This window comes from Neolamprologus multifasciatus, chromosome 20, assembly GCF_963576455.1.
Source record: "Neolamprologus multifasciatus chromosome 20, fNeoMul1.2, whole genome shotgun sequence".
Lineage (NCBI taxonomy): Eukaryota > Metazoa > Chordata > Actinopteri > Cichliformes > Cichlidae > Neolamprologus > Neolamprologus multifasciatus.
The window spans coordinates 18,851,612-18,872,007 of record NC_140458.1 but is presented as its reverse complement, the minus strand read 5'-3'; the positions used below and the strand labels follow the sequence as shown (position 1 = coordinate 18,872,007).

Here is a 20,396-nt window from a genome sequence, read left to right as displayed (position 1 = left end):
GGTGATTTCATCCTCCGCATTGGAGATTCTTTTTTCAGCCTCGTCAGTTCGCCCTCCACATTTTTGTATATCAGCTTGAACAGCTCCAATTACTGACATAATACCACCCATTTCAGTATGAAACTCTTGCTTGAACAATTGAATAGCATTCAGAAGGTCCAAGGTAGAAGGCATTTCTGGGTTTATGGGTTGCTTTTCTTGTTCGTGTTCATACACGGCGTCCATCTGCCCTTCCTCCACCCCGCTTTCGTCTTGTGCCTCAGTCATAGTTTTTTGTTTGTCCTTGTTCAGTTTTTTAGGCATCTCAGCATTCTCATATGTTCACCAAGCGAACTGTGTCAAAACGTAAGTTCTTTTTTGGATTTACAGAGAGTATTTAACAAAAAAAATAACTGAGCACGCAAAACACGGTTCTCCTCACGATGCCGCCATTACCAGAAAGTTACCCAAAACTGAAAAATAATGTACATTTCAGAATTATACCAAAAGGCCTTTTCCAGGGAACACAAAATGGGTTAACAATTTAAACTGTTCTACAGCAGTGGAGGTTGATCAAGGCTTGAAAGCTGATGCTACAAATTCCTACAGGTGTTACTACTTTTCTTGATTACTTACAACCCCCTCCCTCTGCAAAGAAAGCGGTGTTGAAACACACTGTGGTACCATACCCTCGTGAGCATCAGTTGAACAGTACTGTACAGCAGAAAATAGTGTGTTGCTAAATAAATGGTGGGGAAAAGGCAATTAGCAATGGAAGAGAGACAGACCATAATAACAGTTAAAAATGTAGATCTTTCCTACAGAGAAATTGCAAAGAATAGAATAGAATAGAATAGAATAATCCTTTAATTGTCCCATAAGAGGAAAATCAATGTGTCAGTGAGTACAGTTTCCTTCACCATCCAAAGGCACTCAGAAACAAACTTTGTCAGGAAGAGGTCTGCAGACCCAAAGACACAACTGAATCAGAGGACAAGTTTCTGAGAGTTAGCAGCTTGTGTGATAGGCGTCTCATGGTACAACAGCTTCAAGCACAGCTTAATAGTGGTCGTAGTAAGAAAGTCTCAGTTTCAACTGTGAAGAGCTGCAGGTTTGACAGGACGGGATGCAGCAAGAAATCCAGACGTCAGAATAAGACAAAGAGGCTTGTCTGTGCCATGAAACACCACCACTGGACTACTGAAGACTGGAAGAAGGTATTATGGACAGATGAATCAAAATTTTAAATCTTTGGTTCATCACGCAGGATCTTTGTATGCTGTCGAGTAGGTGAAAGGATGGTTCCATAGTGTGAGGCGTTGACTGTCAAACATGGAGGAGGAAGGGCTGTTTTGCTGGATCCAGGGTCGGTGATGTGTTCAGAGCGAGATGCACCCTGAACCAAAATGGCTACCACAGTATTCTCCAACACCGTGCAATACCCTCTGGTATACGCAGGATAATGACCCAAAACATAAGTCCAAACTATCCCAGAACTACCTCAGGAAAAAAGAACAAGACGGAGAGTTTGAAAACATGGAGTGTCCAGCACAGTCTCCAGACTTAAACCCCATCGAGCTGGTTTGGGATGAACTGGATAGAAAAGTGAAACCAAAGCAACCTACAAGGTCCACATTTATGGGAACTTCTGCTACGGATGTTGGAGTAACTTTCTGGAGAATATTTTTTTGTATTGTATAAAGGATGCCACGGGTGTGTCCAGCAGATATAAATCTGCCAAATGTGGCTACTTTAATGAGTCGTTTACAAATTGAGTCCATGATTTCTTTTTTCACTCCAATCACTTATTTGTACTATGTTTTCATTTCAGCATTCAATGAAACATTAAGCATTATTTTCAGTTTAAAAAAGAATTGAAAAATTGGTGTGTTCTAAAACTTTGACCAGTAGTGTGTGTGTGTGTGTGTGTATGTGTTATGGGTGGGACTCGATTAAAAAAATTTATCTAATTAATTAGAGCCTTTGTAATTAATTAATCTTGATTAATCAGTCTCTCACATGGGACAGAAGTGGCAGGACGAATCAAATACTTGCAAATAGCTGTGGGTGGGTCCCTGCTCTACTGGACCACCACTGCAACGGGCAGTCTGTCTCGCTGATGGTGGATTCTGCTCTGTACAAACTCAGGGCCCTGGTACACAGGGCTTCCTTATCTGAATCAGAGTCTGAAGACAATGAAGAGAGGAGGAGGCTCTTCTCGCTCTCCCCTTGCAAGACACTTTAAATCCTTAGAGCATGGGTCAAGCACAGTAGCTATCTTGAGCCACTGATGGTTGAGTGTAGCTACACGTTGGGATAGGTCCTATGTGAAAGCAGTCTTAGATTTCACCATGTAGTTTGAGTCATCATCAGAGACCTCCATGCTGTGATGAAGGTGGCAGATAGCAGTTAAAACCACTGAACTTGAGACATATGTCTCATCTCCAAGAAGCTCAGTCACAAAGTTATTATTAATCTACACAATATCTATTGGCTATAGAGATTTTTGAAGAAACAGTAACAATAAGTTCTAATTATTTAGTTTTAGTTACCTGCATTCCTCGAGGACAGTCACCAGCTTTTGGAGCTTTACCAGCTCTGCTGGCATTAAAGTTGCTAGCTTGAGCTTTGTTTGTCTGAAGCAGCAAAAAAAAGCCTCTTGATTCTTCAGTAGATGGGAAACCATATCCAGCGTTGAATTCAGCTGACCTTAGGCGGTCTTTATCATTCAAGTGGGGGTCCTCTACCAGAGGTCTGGGAGCCTGAGAGTCCTGCGCAGTGTCTTTGCTGTTCCTAGGACCCTGCTCTTCTGGACAGATATCTGGGATATTGTTCCTGTGATCTGCTGGAGCCACTCGCCTAGCTTGGGGGTCACTGCACCCACTGTACCCAGTGTACAAGCATTGTGTCCATCTATATCTGTAAGTCCCACAGGAACATAGCTCAGTCATTCTTGACCACCCAAGGGTACGGCCCCCATTTTGACCACTGGACTTCCTGTTCGCCCAGGAAAGTGGACCCAAAAATGCAGACAAACACGGGCGAGGAATGCTTACAGTGATATTTATTTGAAAAGGTGGCCTAAAGTGATGAGGGGGCCCCAAAAAGGCTAGTTGCAGGAACGAGGAAGAGGTCAGAGAGCCGAGGGAATATTTGTGCCAGTCCAGGTTAGTATCACTGAGGGGAGGGGAGAGAGGTCCGTGGAAAGCGTCTGGAGGGTCTCAAGCTGAAGCGTGGAGGTTAGAGGGCAGGCGGGCGAGCAGGCTGGGAGACAGGGACTGTCCCAGTAATGTGAAGCCAGGGTTGAAACTCCGCTGAATGAAGGGAAGACAGGAATTACTCCAAGAGACAAATCACACAAGGAAAACCACGAAGGGAAACATCATTTACCACTGAGAAGAGTAGAACAAACTGGCGAGGAGGAGCCGGTTGAGTCAGCTGAAGTAGGTCTCCCGCTGATTGCTCGCAGCTGAGGCTCAGTTGAAGCACTTAAGTCCCCGCCCCAAAGGGATGGCTCAGCAGCCACAGAAGGAAACCCCCTCCAGGTACTCCCACGGACCTGGAGGGGGCATCTGACACTTCCAGGCCATACTCGACACAGATGTTCCTGTATACTATGGCAATCACTTGGTTATGGAGTTCCATGTATGCCCTGCCAGCTAGCATCTTCCACCCTCCTGTTATGTGCTGGATTGTCTCAGGGGCATCTTTACACAGCCTGCACATGGTATCTTGCCTGGTATGGTAGACCCCAGCTTCTATGGATCTTGTACTCAGGGCTTGTTCCTGTGCTGCCATAATTGTCTGTGCTGTCTTTTAGTCCACCTTTGTCCAGCTACTCGAAGGATTTCTGGATTTCAGCCACTTCCTCTATTTGCCGTGTGGTACATACTGTACAGGGGCTTGTCCTTCCATGATTGTCCCACCTCTTGCTCCTCTTTCTTGGGTTTCTGCTGCCTGAGGTATTCACTGAGCAAGAGGTTATTTGTGGCCATCTTCCTGATGTACTTGCGGATGTTCGTTGTCTCATCCTAGACAGTGTTACAGACACTCACTAGTTCTCGACCAGCGAATGAAGGGAAGCCAATATAGGAGAAATCTGCTCTGTGTTTCTAGTCCCTGTCAGTACTCTTGCTGCAGCATTTTGGATTAACTGAAGAAATCCTTCAGTTAAGGGAGTTTTTTTAGGACATCCTGATGATAATGAATTACAGTAGTCCAGCCAAGAAGTAATAAATGCAGGAACCACTTTTTCAGCATCACTCTGAGACAGGATATTTCTAATTTTAGAGTTGTTGTGCAAATGGAAGAAAGCAGTCCTACATATTTATTTAATATGTGCGTTGAAGGACATATCATGGTCAAAAATGACTCAAAGGTTCCTCACAGTGTTACTGGAGGCCAAGGTAATGGCAACTAGAGTAAGAATCTAGTTAGATACCATATTTCTAAGATTTTCTGGGCCGAGTACAATAACCCCAGTTTTATCTGAATTAAGAAGCAAAAATTAGAGGCCATCCAGGTCTTTATGTGTTTCAGACATTCCTGCAGTTTAAGTAAAATGGTAAATGGCCTGTATTTGTATAGTGCTTTTACTAGTCCCTAAGGACCCCAAGCGCTTTACACAACCAGTCATCCACCCATTCACACACACATTCATACACTGGTGATGGCAAGCTACATTGTAGCCACAGCCACCCTGGGGTGCACTGACAGAGGTGAGGCTGCCACCGGGCCCTCTGACCACCACCAGTAGGCAACGGGTGAAGTGTCTCGCCCATGGACACAACAACAGAGACTGTCCAAGCCGGGGCCCGAACCGGCAACCTTCCGATTACAAGGCGAACTCCCAACTCTTGAGCCACAATAGCCCCGTCCTAGTACCGACACACCTCCCATTAATCACACAGCTGCTGGTGATGACCTCATAGGGCCGCTTCTAAACAAGTTAACATAACTTTCTACTCCCTCCTGAATATAAAATAAGCAGCAGTCAGTTCTTACTGGGTTGTTGTTAGAGAAACAGTTAGTTCAGCCTGTCTCCCAATCTTGTTGTTGTGTCTGCCTGTCTTTGTGCCCAGATTTACTTGGGGATTTCACAACATGGGGTGGTGAGATGACTTTTGTGTTTATTTGAGAGATGATTGGATTCTGTTTGGATTTTGAGGAAGCCTTCAAGGAAACTGGATTGTTAATACTGTTAGATACGGTGGTCCTGAGAGGCCAAACGGACTGCAACTTAAGAACACAACGGAAATAGGAAAAACGACAATGGAAATAGGAAAAAGGAAAACAGAAATAGGAAAAAACACAAGGGAAATGTTTCTGGGGAGAGAATAACCCGACGGCCAGATGCAGGAACCCAAAACATGGTAGGCATGTTTTATCATGATTCATATAATACTGATGATGGATTTTTAGGCTAACAGTTAGGCTAACACACTTACCTCTCATCCTTTCTTTTGTCGAGCCCTGCGTCTCCTTGACAACAATAAAATCACATTTAAAAGAAAAATTGTCTCTGTTATTGAATCCAAACACAACACATAAAAGTGCTCAGACATGCCATCACACATTCTGTTAACTTTGTCTAATATTAAAATTTGTTTTAACAAACAACTACAACTGAACAACTACAGCGCACTGTTGTTCCTTATATTATTACAGTGTCTTATTTCTTGTTCTTTATGTTATCCTTTATTGTCCCTCATTGGGGAAATTCACATGTTCAGGCAGCAAAGTTCCAGGCAGATGGAGCATCTAGATTCACACTAAAGTAAAGAATATATTTCTATTCTATTCTATTCTATTCTATTCTATTCTCAGAAGTAGAAGTATAATTGTATTCCTAAATAGCAGCTAAATCTTTAGGTTTTTAAGTTTCTAATTTTAATACTTGTGTTACCCTTCTTTAAATATTCTCATTCACATGCTTTTATAAATATAATATGAGCTGAGCTGACAGACAATTAAATTACAAAACCCATAGCTATGCAACCAATTGTTTTTTAAAAACGTGCACAAAGGTGAATAGCAACCTGAACCTATTGTTAGTTTGAAAATAATAATAATAATAAAAAAAAAACAGACACATTACTGTAGAGACAAGCAAAATTGCAGGGCCTTAGTATGCTTTCCTGTTAGGCAATCACAAGCTTTTAGTGTAGATGCTTGTTTCAGTGCTATTAAATAATTTACTTGTGAGATTATTTTTTGCCCACTGCAGTGCAGACAGGCTTGGTTATAGGGCTCTGTGTGCCACGTGACCAAGTAGGAGGGAGTAGATAAGCCATATTAACTTGTTCAGTAACTACTTTTAAAGCAGTCCAGAAACTGCTAGCATTAGGCTGACTACAAAATACTGCTATATCTGCTAATCACAATCTCTACCATGAGCAGCGTAGTCCAGAATCCCTATATCAGCCGAACACCAACATCTCGGGTAAGTATTGTTTTGGATATACTGATAATGAGAGGGAGAAAAAAAACTGACGCTCCATGATGTTGCATTATGTAGCCTCTACAATAAAATACAATAGCCTCTACATGTTCCATCATCATTACCATGAGGAGAGAGGCTTTTAAATTATTGAGTGACTGAGGATTTTCTGATGTAGGTCAGAGGTTTTTAAAAAATTGAGAGGGCAAAGATGATACTGTTTCTTTTATTTGTATGGTATGTATATTGTAAAGGTTGGATTGAGTTGTACTCAAGTATTGTACAGCTAAATTTTACTTTGTGTGGGTTCATGAAGTTAACAGTTGCAAGCTTGATACCCTCTCTTTGAGTAAAATTTGATTTCTAGAGCTTGGAAATATATCATGATAAAACACTCCTCATTTATGAGTTACATCTTTTTTGAATAGTGTCTTCTTTTGGCGTGGTCACTCTGGAGTCTCAGCAGCACAAGGAATATGCCGAACAGTTTGTTGTCAGTTTGTCTTTGTGTTTTTTGGTTTCACATTTACAAAACAACATGATTATCTTAGCTGCAATCCCAATTTGGGGAGTGGGGTGCTGTGTAAATATAAATAAAAATAGAATGCAAAACTTTACAAAATCTCAGAAACATAATTTTAATTAAAAAGGATAACTAGTTGAGGGGGGCAACTGGGAGCCCAGTGGTGGTTATGAAGTGCTGTGGGGGCCAGCAAGGAGGCCAGTCACAAAACCCTCCAGTGCTTTAGCTTGAAGCCAGCTTGAGTGGAGTGACAGGATACCTGAAGAGACTTTGAAGAAGGAGTGAAACTGGACAGAAAATTGAAAGCAAGACGAATTGAAAGTAGAAACTGCACAGCAATATAAATGAAATATAATTGGGGAAAACTGTAGACAGTGTTTGTGATGGAACTAAAAGAAATGGGCTGAATGAAACAGGGTTTGGATACAGAAAAGCAAAAGCAAAAAGAGTGCTAACACCTAAACGGAAGAAAACAAGCTTACAGTAGGTTAAATTTTGTTCAGCGATGGATCACAAATGTCTATTTGTGTGGTGCCATTCCAGTGAAACCACAAATATGTCTGGCTACAAAACATAGTAAATTTCCCCAGTCATTTATAATATGAGAATTTTTCTGGGAAAATGGCAGTTATTAGTGCCTTGAAATGCCTTTTGTTGTGATTTGGTGCTATATAAATAAAATAGAAATGTAAATTTATTGACCTCAACAGTCAATACACACATTCTGAACACCATATTTCAACACTTGAAACACTGCATGAAACTGACTGAGAAAAACTGGCTTTTTTTTTTCAAATCCAACACACAGCAGACCTTTATCCCCACTCACCCATGAATAGGGATGGGTATCGTTTAGGTTTTATCCGATACCGGTGCCAAACCGGTACTTTTGAAACGGTGCCGGTGCTTAAACGGTGCTCAAACCGGTGCTTAAAGAATGGAGAACACAAAATTGGTCCAAAAACCTCTCATGTTTAGCTGTTTTTTTTGTAAAAAGATAACAATGTTAGCCTTTTCTGCAGCTATGGGGCATATATGGTATCACTCTTGGCTGGAAGCAGTGCTTAAACAATGGAAAAAACATAAACTTTGTCCAAAAACCTCTCATGTTTAGCTGTTTTCCACTTTTTCTTTGGTCATTTTAGCCTTTTTGGCCAGGGTGAAGGGAGTATCTGCCATCAAACAAGAAGACAGCCGCATGTAACTATGACAGTGTTTGCTAGTTCACCTTACATGCATTAATGTAATAACGTGGTTAGCCTACTCAACGTAAATTACACATGAACAACATGAAGCTACTCACGCAGAGAAGAACGGCTGCTGCTGCCATCATCATTTCTGCTACACTAGCAGGGCTCCGGGTCCGATAACAGGCACCACACCCGCAGTAGATGTGCTCGGTGTGAGGTCTCGCAGCAAGCTATCAAATACGGCGCATTTCTCGGCTTTAAAAAAAAAGCGCTATGCGTCGCCAGGTGTTTCATCGGATTCGAGGTGTTACCTCCTTTGACAGTGTCACAGTATCAGCTTAAAGCACTTGTTGCAGGCTGCTGAGTTTGCATATTTTGCTGTGAAGTACAGCCAGACTTTTGACTGCTTCGCCTTGGGCATTTTTAATCTGTAGCTCTGCTCTAAAAGAACTTACGTACCTGGCCCCGCCTACTATCCTCGGAAACGTAAAATGATTGGCTAGAATCTAAAGTGTATCACAGCTCAGGAAAAAAAAAAGCACCGAAATAAAGCACCGAAATGTGCGCTGCTTTTCGGTCTGGTTACTACCGTTTATGTCAGAACCGGTGCCATCATGGCACCGGACACCGGTACCCATCCCTACCCATGAATTATTCAGTTTTAGCACTTGAATATTGAAAGCAGCATAGTAGATACCAAGAAAAAAAGGCTGTGATTGTATTACAAACTTATATGCATGTGGGTGTGCTACAGTTTACTAAATGTATGATGATGTACTTAATACAGGGTTTTCGGGCTCTTGTTTAATTTTTAAAAAAGTTGTCCTCTTACTTCTAGATGCCCAAACCTGGGACCAGTGGAGGGGTGGCACCTGGAGGTCGAGACAGTAATGGAATTTATCGAAGCGGTAGCATCAGCAGTGGAAGTGGAGTGTCTGGCAAGATACTTTCCCTGTCATCAATGAGTGAGAGTGTGCACAGTGGCCTAAGCTGTTTGTTGTCAGAGCAAGCAATGGAGCAGGAAGAAAAGCAACAGCGCAGTCACCACGTAGCAGATTATCAGCGCCTGAGAGAAGTTCGTGCAGCCGCTCAGCTCAAAAATCTTGAGGACTTCCTTAGGATGAACCACATTTCACTTAGGGACAGTGTGTCTTACACCACTGGCATGATTTACAGGTAAGATACACTTACAGATAATTTAGAAGAGATACTGTTAGTTTCTTATACTACCACTATAAAGGTAGACAATAAACTTATTATTGTAAAGGTTGTTTAACATTATTCAATTATTGTAAACTGTTTTGGTGAGCAGGTATACTTTACATACAAGTACACATATGTTGCAATATTATTTGGCCTATTCTTGCTGTTGGTAAATTGATATACCTAATCAAGTTGAGAAAAATAAGAAAATAGAGACGCCAGATGTTGTCTATATAAACAGAAGATAAATACCAATTCATTTCAATTCAGTTTTATTTATATAGTGCTAAATCACAACAACAGTTGCCTCAAGGCGCTTACATATGGAACTCCTTGTATGTTTATATAGCAACATGTATTCACATGTATGTATATTAAAGTTGTTAACCATCCACTGTCTAAAAAATAAGTGCACACTCAACACTCTCTGACCTGATGCTGTCCACTTCCCATTAGGGGATCAACCTTTTCTAATAAAAACTTTGTATACGAGAACATATAGTACCTGCATCATAATAGAGGATTTCACAAGTTCCTTTCTAATATCATTACTATATAATTTTCATTATATGTTCCAAAATTTTCACTCACTAAAGTGTGTTTTGTGTTTATGTTTTATATGCCAAACAAAGACTCACAACTTGGCTAGCCGCTTGAAGCGGTATGCCTGAAAAAGAAAAGGCAGGAGAATAAACCAGCTGTTCTCCACAGAACCATCCAAGGTGTACTTGGATGGCTCTCTTCCACAGCATGTCTTTTATCCTGTCTTCCTTCTCTCACCCCAACCGGTCACGGCAGATGGCTGCCTCTCCCTGAGCCTGGTTCTGTCGGAGGTTTCTTCCTGTTAAAAGGGAGTTTTTCCTTCCCACTCTCGCCAATGTGCTTGCTGACAGGGGGTCATTTAATTGTCTTTTTTTTTTCTCTGCATGCATTATTGTAGGGTCTACCTTACCATAAAAGCGCCTTTAGGCAACTGTTGTTATGATTTGGTGCTGTACAATTAAAATTGAATTGAAATTAATTAAATAAGCTGACAACATGAGAACAGCACCACCAAGGCTGGATACTGAGCAATACTGGAACAACATATGGGAGAAGGACCCAATCCACAATGGCAATGCTCAGTGGCTAGAGGACCTAAGAGCAGACAACAGCAACCTCCCCGAACAGGGTCCAGTAACCATCACAGTGGCAGATATCCAAGAGAGGGTCTCATAGCATGAGTTGGTCAGCACCAGGCCCCAACATGATTCATGCCTACTGGCTGAAGAAGCTGACTATAATCCATGAGCATCTGGCAGGACAAATTAACCCACTGTTAGTCAATGAGAGACAGCAAGAATGGCTAACTAAAAGCCGGACAGTCCTGATCCTCAAGGATTCCCAGAAAGACTAGTCCCATCTAACTACCGGCCAATAACCTGCCTCAGTACCACATGGAAGCTCCTGTCAGGCATCATAGCAGCTAAGATTAACAGGCACATGGCCAAATACATGAGCGGAGCACAGAAAGGAATTTGCAGGAATACCAGTGAAGCAAACACCAGCTACACCTGAGACTACAAGAAGCCCTATGACTTGATGCCCCACACCTGGATCCTGGAATGCCTCAATCTGTACAAGATCAATAGAACCTTAAGAGCCTTAATCAGGAACTCGATGGGGATGTGGTGTAGAACACTGGAGGCTAAGTTCAACCCAATATCACAAGATAGCATCAAGCGAGGGATCTACTAAGGAGATGCTCTATTTCCACTGTTGTTCTGCATAGGCCTGAACCCCCTCAGTAAGATCCTTAACAAAACAGGCTACAAATACCAACTATGGAATGGACCTAAGGAGCTTGGAAAGAAAAGCGTCTGGACTTGTTTAAGTTGCTTGAAGACGATTCACCTCTCATCCGAGAAGCTTCTTCAGTTCTAAGGTCAAATGGTGGAGAGTCCCAGATTTAAGCACTGTGGGAGTAACCCACCAAGAGGGACAATGGACCCCCTAATGATCCTCTACCTAATCACATGAGCCAAGGTGTGAAAATGGGTGTAGGTCACAATCAGCCAAGGTTTCAGGTAAGCTCATTGTCAAACCTAGTGGCACCCTATCATGTGATTTCCTGAGGTCAGATGGCCCAGGATGTGAGTGGGCATTAAGGCATCATGGGCTAGGTTTTACAATGAGCTCACCTGGGACTCTCCACCATTTGACCCTAGAACTGAAGAAGCTTCTCAGATGAGAGGTGAAATGTCTTCAAGCAACTTAAACAAGTCCAGACACTTTTCTTTCCAAGCTCCTTAGACTACTATGACTTGGATGACTGAGAACATTCACAGACATACGGAATGGACCAATTGTCAGCAAACTCCTGTACATGGATGACATCAAGCTGTATGCCAAGAGTAAATGAGACATTGATTCACTGATCCACACCATGAAGATCTACAGCAATGACATTGGAATGTCATTCGTACTGGAGAAGTGTAGTCAGATGGTAACGAGAGAGGGAAGGTATTCAGAACTGAGGAGATCGAACTACTAGAAGCAACATTGCATATACTGAGGACAGTTACAAGTATCTGGGAATCACACAGGCAGACGGGAACCATTAAGAGGCCGCTAGGAAAGCTGCAGCCACCGAGTACTGGCACATAGTTAGACAAGTCCTGAGGAGTAAGCTGAATGAAACGAAAGAGATCCGGGCTATCAACACCTACGCCCTGCCTGTGACCAGGTACCCTGTTGGGATAATAAGCTGGTGAGGAGATGGAAGCCACTGACATCAAGACAAGGAAGCTCCTGACCATGCATGGAGGGTTTCACCCCAAGTCCACCACCTTGAGACTGTACGCTAAGTGGAAGAAAGGAGACCAGGACTAGTCAGTGTCAGTACCACGGTCCAGACTGAGACAACAAACATCCATGAATCCACTAGGAAGATGGCAGCTGACCTCAGCAGCACAGAGGCGCTAATCATGGCAAAACAAGATCCATTGGGAATGGGGTCTACAGCACCAGACAAGAGCCCAAGTGCAGGCTGTGTAAAGATGCCTCTGAGACAATCCAGCACATAATAGCATTGTGCCAGATGCTAGCAAGTGTTACAGGCCCCGCTATGGTGGGCGTCAGCCAGAATACAATCCTGTAAAACAAGAGAGAAAGTGAACACAGGAGACATGCTGCCATTTGCCTGGTCAGTCTTGCCAGAATTTATTCATACAACACAAGCATATGTTCTCCACTCTTTTTGTAACTCAATTTCACCATAACTGCTCATTCCCTCAAATAGCTCGTTTTCCACCAGTGCATTTCAATATTAAGCCACACTACTGGCATAAAACAACAAAAGCTTGAAATGAATGAAACAAATGACAAATGCCCCTCTTTCCCCTTAAAACTGATAAATAAAATAATTCACATCATCATCGTAGTGTCTTATCATAGAAAGGAAACTTTACCTTCAACATTACTGCACTTCTTGTCCTTGCCAGCATTTTTGTTGGCCGTAGCTCTTTTGCTTTATATGTATTTTTCAGGCTAGTTAGATTCTAACATTGAAACAGCAAGTTTCCACATGACTTTAGGCTGGCTCGGAACACTTTACAGACACGTTATACAAAACATTTGTCATGGACACAAAACTACAAGTTTATCAGGAACTGTAAACCCAACCGGATTGGTGCGTCTTATATGGAGACAAGCGCAGTTGCAACAGCTTGCTAGCATTACCCAGGCATACAGCTTAGCTATTACATTCCACAGAGATAAAGTAGTTTACATATCACATATCACACAGCCGTCTTATGTCATGAAAGAATAAGTATCACAGTGTCCAGCTGTGTATTTCTTGCTCCTTATCGCGAGCCATGGGTTTTTATCTTTTTCCTTCTCTCATCCTCTCTCGCACTTTTTTTCCGCTTCACTCTGCACGCGAGCCTTGTGTTTTGTGCTGGGAAGAGGGGGAGGGGCGGTAGTTACACTGGCAGTAGCACAGGAACAGAGCGGGAGGGAAAGAGAGAGAAAGAAAACAAAAAGAACATGCATATTCTCTCTCATATGGACCTGCATGAATAAACTTTCTGAATCCTTTATCATCTGCAACTGAAAATAGTTGTGGATGATTACCTTTCTAATGTGACGTTGTTGTCCCTGGCTCTCTTTCTCTCTCTCTCCCTCCTGCTCTGTTCCTGTGCTACTGAGTGTAACTACCGCCCCTCCCCCCTCTGCCCAGCGTAAAGCACAAGGCTCGCATGCTGAGTGAAGCGGAAAAAAAGTGCGAGAGAGCGAGAGGGTGAGAGAAAGAAAAAAAAAAAAAAGCGGCTCGCGATAAGGAGCCGGCTCGCGTCGTTCACGTCAAAGACCCGGCTCTAAGAGCCATTTCGTTCGCGACCGACCCATCACTACTGTTTCCAATTATGCTGATTAAAGAGAAACTACCACAGGTTTTTTATAGGTAATAATGCACACTTTTTAGGTTTGCTTCAATAAATATTAATATGTTATTAAATAGAAACCGGTTGTTTTGCATTTTGCAGCTCTGTTTCCCACTTATTACACAGAAACTACCAGGTAATTGAGTGGTAATAATTTAGAAACTACCAGATTATGACATTCTTGTGTATTTTGTGTGTGTTGTGTACTATTGCCACTTTATTACTGAGCTGTAATAGGAAATGTTACCAAACTTTTTTTATATACATAAAATATACATTTTTTTTCTCATGCACTTGGTCAGTGATCACCACTCTCATGCTTTCAAAAGAATAAGTTGCTCATTTAACATGAGTGAAACTGTGAGAGCGCATATTGGCACAGCTCAGACAGTATCCAACTGGACAGCTTCATACCCTGTTCTAAGGTAACAGATGCCGCCTTTTCTGTATTCTCAGTATTTTTGCTTCTTTGGGAGCTTTTAAAATAACACTTTAAAATAATGGAAATTTAACAGACATTTTCTGTAATTAAAAGAGTTCAAGAGATAGGAAGCTCAAGTTAGAAGCTTGAGATAGAAGCTCAAGAGGAGCTTGAGCTTCTATCACACACACACAGACACACCCTCGTACAGCATCCATAAGTGACTGAGACAGCACTGAGACTCTCTTCTAGACACCCACAGGCACAATGTACATTTCATATTTTTAATTTAAAAAGTTCAGATTGTCTATTTTATTTAATTCATTTAATGTACAGAATTCACCTACTTGCTGCATACAATGCTACTACTGTGCACAATACTTACAGCATAAAATGCTACTTACTTAATGTACATAATTCACCCACTTGCTGCACTCAATGCCACTTACTGCACATAGTGCCCCCCATGTATATATTCACTTAATGTATATAATGTTCTTCTCTCCCCTTTTGCACAGTCGAGGAGTGTGTCAGGATACATTTCACTGTGTTGTACTTGTATAACTATGCATGTGACAAATAAAGAATCTATCTTGAATCTTGAGTTCCAAAGTGTTCATGTATGTATTTTGTTACAGTTTTTATGTTAAATAAATCTATTCCTACTGCTTATTATTTATTCTTTGTTAACAGAAATCTGGGTAAATCAGGGCTCAGAGTATCCTGCCTTGGATTAGGTAAGTCTGGTATATATGGAACATATACAAATTTAAGGTGTATTCTGTATTCAGTTTTCTTTAAAATGACAAAATACCCGGTACTCCCTTGATACTGTGTGATAAGTCATAAAAAATGTGAATCATTTTAAAATAAATCTTTTACCATGTTAATTATGACGGTTCAGTATGTCCATTTTCAGTTTATAAACTATGGCTGTAAAGATAGTAATGCTAGCACATTTTAGCAGCTCTGGTAACCTTATTGATGTGAACAGATTTTCTTTCTTGGACTTTTTGGATCAACAACAAGTACTGTAGAAGTTTTGTCTCATCTCTATCTTGTATCTATTTACTTTTAAGAAGTGTTGAGACATTCAGCAGTTGATGTCATTAGTGCAGCTTATTAATTTGTGGATGGATTTTTTTATCATCAGAGGAAAGTGATAAGTAATACTGTGTAATGTAATGGACCGAGGACTGACCTTAGAGACACAACTGATTGAATTTTTCATTTGTGCAGAACTAAAATTGCGAATTGTTGAGCTGTTGAAATTATTTTTAAAACAGTGAAATACAGATGGGAATGGGGTCGAGTAAAGAGGTATAAGACTTGATGAAGGACTGCTTCTTTAGGATTTACAGGTTAGAATGTGAGCATTGAGCCTGTGGCAGTAATTAGATCATTATGTGAGGGAGTGCTAGATAGATTACTATGAGAGGCTAAGATATTACACAAGACACCAATTCATCACACCTATTTGTTGAAAGAAATTCAGTTGGTATGTTTTTGGAGGCATTAAACAGTTTATCAGTGGATGAAGACAAAAAAATGGAATAGACTGGATTTTATTGATCAATTGGGAGATGTAGGATTGTCTGGCTGATTTGATTCCATTGTTGTAGAAGTAAAGTGCATTATTTCTTTTTTTTTTTATTAATTTATGATGATGATGATTATTATTATTGCATCATTCTCTAGGATCTCCAGCAGTGTCTGTTTACCACGTTTACCTTTACACGGTTTCTCTAGGATGCTTTTGATGAACCACATTCATTAATAGTTTTGACAGAGGCAATGTGGTCAATCATTTAATAAATGGTACTACAGAACGTGTCCATCATTTCATCACATAATTACAGTAGTGTACACTTTGAAAACTCACTGATGAATGAATTCAGCTTTGCTGTCATTGATATGATGCTTATTGACAAATCAATTTGTATTTGTTTTTGACAGATGAATAAAATATTTATGAAAAGAGAAAAATAGCTCACTAATTTCTTCCAGGAAGCCGTGTCTCAGTCTGGGAGGATGATATATAGTAAGCAGTAATACAGCAGGAGAAACTGACGTTTTAGAATAAATCGACGAAATAGAATTATTTAATCTACATAACTAAATATTTAAAACTCAGATAATTTTCAAGTAGCAAAGTTTTACAATAAAAAAATTTGTTGTTATAAATCACATTGCCCCTCTTGTTTTTATGGATGCAATGTTCAAAAGTGTAATTTGTGGGTGATGCTTCGATCAGCTCTATATTTCCAGTGTCATAAAGCCAGGTTTCAGTAAGAAGCAGTAAAATTCAGTTTACTGTTGGCAGTGATATCAGTGATAAAAGTATTTTTTGCTAAAAATCTGACATTTAGGAGAGCAAGTTTTAATTTTCTGGGAATGACAGAGATATTGGTGGATTGCCACAGGATAGGTTTATTGAATCCAAGAGGAAGAGGGTCTCTGAGGTCTGCTTACTGGCTTTCTGTTAGTGACTAGTCTGTCCTTAATTTTTACTTTAACCTCCTAAGACCCGAACTCTTCCACAGCATGCATTTTAAATTTCTCTTTTGCATGCTCGTAAGCATGGATGAAACGGAGCTCTCAGTTCTCACTCCTTCCTTATTCCTCTCCAACATCAACTGAACACATCGCGCCACAAAACACAGCAACACACTTCCTCCACATTGGGTGTGAGTGGAGCCCCCTAGTGGTCCACCAGACATGCCCCCCCCCCCCCCCCCGAACACCCAGCAGAGCTAGTCCAGGACCCGGGGTTAAGCAAACAGCCGGAACGGCTGAATCGGGGGGGTGGAGAACTGACAGAGGGAAACCCAGCCCGGCGGCGAGGCTGGCATTGGCGGCTAGAAAAAGCTGCAGATAACCCAGACTCCGTTGATTGTGGGGCGCTCCTGGGGGAAAGAACAGAATCCATCAGCCTGGTGGTAGATGGGTGGCTGCGGCGAGGGGCTTGGGCCGGGACAACCTGATCATCTTGCATAACATGTGCAGGCTTAAGTCTGTCAACAGAGACAACCTCCTGCTGACTGCCAAAGTCCAAAAAGAAATGTTTTTCGCCCAGTTTAAGAACACTGTGTGGCCCGTCATATGGTGGACACAGCGGAGTCATATGGGCATCGTGCCTGACGAAAACGAAACGAGCAGAGTCCAACGACCTCGGAACAAAAGTGTCAGGCAGGCAGTGGTACACAGGACCAGGAACAGGAAATGAGTGGCTTGGAGGATAAAAAGGCAACACAGAGGCCGGACGCTGGGATGAGAGAGGGCGTGCACCGAGTCAAACACACGACAACGCCATGAAAGGGGAACCACCGGGCGGGGGCCCGGTTGCCCCCCGGAGGCAAAGCAGGTGCGGACCGCCGTCCCACACGGAGGTGTCCTCCAGCACGAGGCCCGTTTTCGTTGACTGAAGGACAAGGATGTCCGGGTCAGCACGTTGTTCAGCGGACATGGCAGCGTAGTCGACGCCGACATACACCGGAGAAACCAACACGCGTGAGAGACAGTCAGCGACTGGATCGGACTTACCAGCCACATGCTGAATGTTTGTGGTAAACTATGAAATGGCCGCTGAGCAGCTGGCCATCAATATATCGTCCAGGTAAACAAAAACGAACGGCAGCCCGCACAAAACGGAGTCCATCAGCCGCTGAAAGGTCTGGGCGGCACCTTTGAGGCCAAATGGCATGCGCAAAACCTGGTGATACCCCCGCACCAAGTCAATTTTAGAAAAAATCGAGGTTCCGGCGAGATTGGCCAAAAAATCCTGAATGTGGGGGATGGGGTAACGGTCATTCTCCGTGGCATTATTTAAACGCCGGAAATCTCCACATGGCCACCACCGACCGTCCGATTTGGGCACCATGTGAAGCGGAGAGGCCCATGCACTGTTCGAACGCTGTACATTGCCATGGCACGCTCCATGGCTGCAAACTCTTCCCGAGCGACGGACAGTTTCGCAGGGTCGAGGCGGCGCCTCAACCGTGTGCTTCGTTACCGTGCTAGAGAAATTAGGGACAGACAGCGATGGAAACTCTAAAAGCAAACGCTGAAAAGCAACCCAGGAGGTCACTACATTAGCCCGAATCAGGGGCTCGGCGGCCCGAGTAAAACAGGGTAGCGAAGAAAACGAGAGAGCATCAATTAAACGTCTGATAGCAACATCGTCAAGCAGTTCATGAGCACACAGAAAGCCAGCACCTAAAATAGGTACAGAGCTAGAGGCAACAACAAAGTTCTACTGGAAATCCCGGCCATGAAAACAAACAGTCACCAACCTTTCCCCAAACGTTGTGATGGGAGAGCCATTAGCTGCAATGAGCTGCGGCCCACAGTTTGCTGCTAGCCTTTCGGCAGCGGTAGGGGGAAAGGAGGCTCTTCTGGGAGCCGGAGTCCACGAGAAAACATCTCCCGGAGCGCGAGTCCTCTATGAAGAGCAGCCTTTCTGTATTGCCAGCGGTCGCGGCTGCTACCGTGCACCGTGAAAGCGCAAGTGTCACGATCAGCGTTTTGGTTTTAGTTTGTTATGTTTAAGTCCTTTAGGTTTTCTAAGTTCATTCTATCATGCCTAGGTTGTCATTATAGTTCTTTGTTTGTTAGTTTCCCTTTGTGTTTTCTACCCCTGTATTAAGTCTCCCGTTTCATGTCTGCATGTCATTTGTTGTCAAGTTCATATTGTCATGTCTGTCTCATTGTGTTTCCTGTTTTATTTTGAAGAGGTCACGTGTTCCTGTGTTCATTGTGTTTAGTTTTACTCTTCTATTGCATGTCATTATGTTTATTTGTGTCTGCTGTTTTTCCCCATGTGTTTCCACTTCCCCTGATCACCTGCTGTGTGCTTTTAGTCTGTGTGTGTTCATTCATGCCTGGTCCAAGCGTCTGCTATCCTACCTTGTCTCCATGCCAGGTCTCTATGTCTATGTATATGTTCATGTTCCAGGGTTTTGTTATGTTTAGCTCACCCAGTTTAGGTTATGATTTAGTTTTGTCTTTGCTTTAGTTTTCAGTTAATATTAAGTCTTGTTATTTTGCGTGTACGCACTTGGGTCCAACCTCTCCACTCCCTATAGTCTGCCTCTGCCAGACTGTGACAGCAAGGCGGCAGGCAGCGATGCGCTCTGGCGCCAAAATGCTGATGGTAGAAACAGATGCTCTTTCCGCTGTGCTGGCGTGTAGCAACCCCTGCCATCAGCAAAGGGGCGGATGCTGCGAGGGAGGCAGGGGGAGGCAGGTGGAGGCGTGGAAGGTGCCGCCGGCGGGTCCGTAGCCAGGGCGTGAATGTCAAAAGTGCGGCTAGCCAGGAGAATGCGATCCGCTTTTTCAGCCAGGGAGCGATAATCCTGCGCAGGCAGAAGCGGGGAGTTGGCGAGGACAGCTCTCACGGCAGCTGGTAGTAGGCGGAGGAAGAGGGGGGCGAAGAGGAATCCCCCGTCATCCGGCATGAGCAACGACAGCATGTTCTCCATCAGCTCGAGAGCAGTACCGCCACCCAAGCCTGACAGTTTGAGGAGCTTTTCGGCTCGTTCAGCGTCGGAGAGGGCATAGCGCCGAAGAAGCAGCTCTTAAAGGGCAGAGGAGAGTCATTGCACGATGGGTGGCCAGCGGGTCGAGCGAGGCCACCACATGGTGATACTTCGTGTCGTCAGCCGAGATGCTGCGAAGGTCGAACTGAGCCTCCACGTGCACAAACCATGACGGGGGATCGTGGAGCCAAAGGTCCGGCAGTTTCAGCGCCACAGCAAACATAGCTGCAACAGGAGGTGGAGGACTGGCGGCCGCTGATGCATTCATAGCGGAGTCTGTGTTATCTTCGGCCCGTAGCATGCTCGAGTCAGGGGTCACCAATGTGGAGATAAGCATGGACGACACAGAGCTCTCAGTTCTCACTCCTTCTTTATTCCTCTCCAACATCAACTGAACACATCGCGCCACAAAACACAGCAACACACTTCCTCCACACTGGGTGTGAGTGGAGCCCTCTAGTGGTCCACCACACTTTGATATTTGGGCTTATTGGGACCCGATGAATGTAAAAATAAAGAATTACCAGATTATTATTTTTACCTAGTTTTTGTTTCTAAGAAAAATGAGAGCCACATATGAGGATATCTGTTTACAATTTTCATAGAACAGTAGCAGTATAATGTCCTTGTAAGTGGATATCAGGCCCTTGTAGAGCAAAATTTAGTATTTTGGTCTAAAT

The 20,396-nt window shown here is 43.0% G+C and overlaps 1 protein-coding gene and 1 long non-coding RNA gene across 6 annotated transcripts in view; both read left to right on the top strand.

Annotated features, from left to right (window-relative positions):
- Positions 1–707: 707 nt before the first annotated feature.
- Positions 708–20,396, top strand: part of LOC146494798 (uncharacterized) — a 142,961-nt gene continuing 123,272 nt past the window's right edge. The window contains exon 1 of the long non-coding RNA XR_014871428.1: positions 708–997. This is a non-coding gene — a long non-coding RNA (uncharacterized LOC146494798). The remainder of the gene's footprint in view (positions 998–20,396) is intronic.
- The window catches only part of LOC146494797 (voltage-gated potassium channel subunit beta-1-like), a 137,410-nt gene continuing 123,272 nt past the window's right edge, over positions 6,259–20,396 (top strand). For 2 of the 5 annotated variants that reach the window (XR_014871423.1, XR_014871424.1), the window contains exons 1-3: positions 6,263–6,421; positions 8,970–9,307; positions 14,873–14,916. Coding sequence is in view for 3 of the 5 variants with exons in the window: in XM_085145096.1 (XP_085001222.1) it covers positions 6,371–6,421; positions 8,970–9,307; positions 14,873–14,916 (433 nt within the window). In the remaining 2 variants the exon portion in view is untranslated. Of the gene's footprint in view, positions 6,422–8,969; positions 9,308–14,872; positions 14,917–20,396 lie in introns of all 5 variants that reach the window. The other 3 variants (XM_085145096.1, XM_085145098.1, XM_085145099.1) reach the window with 3 other exon arrangements.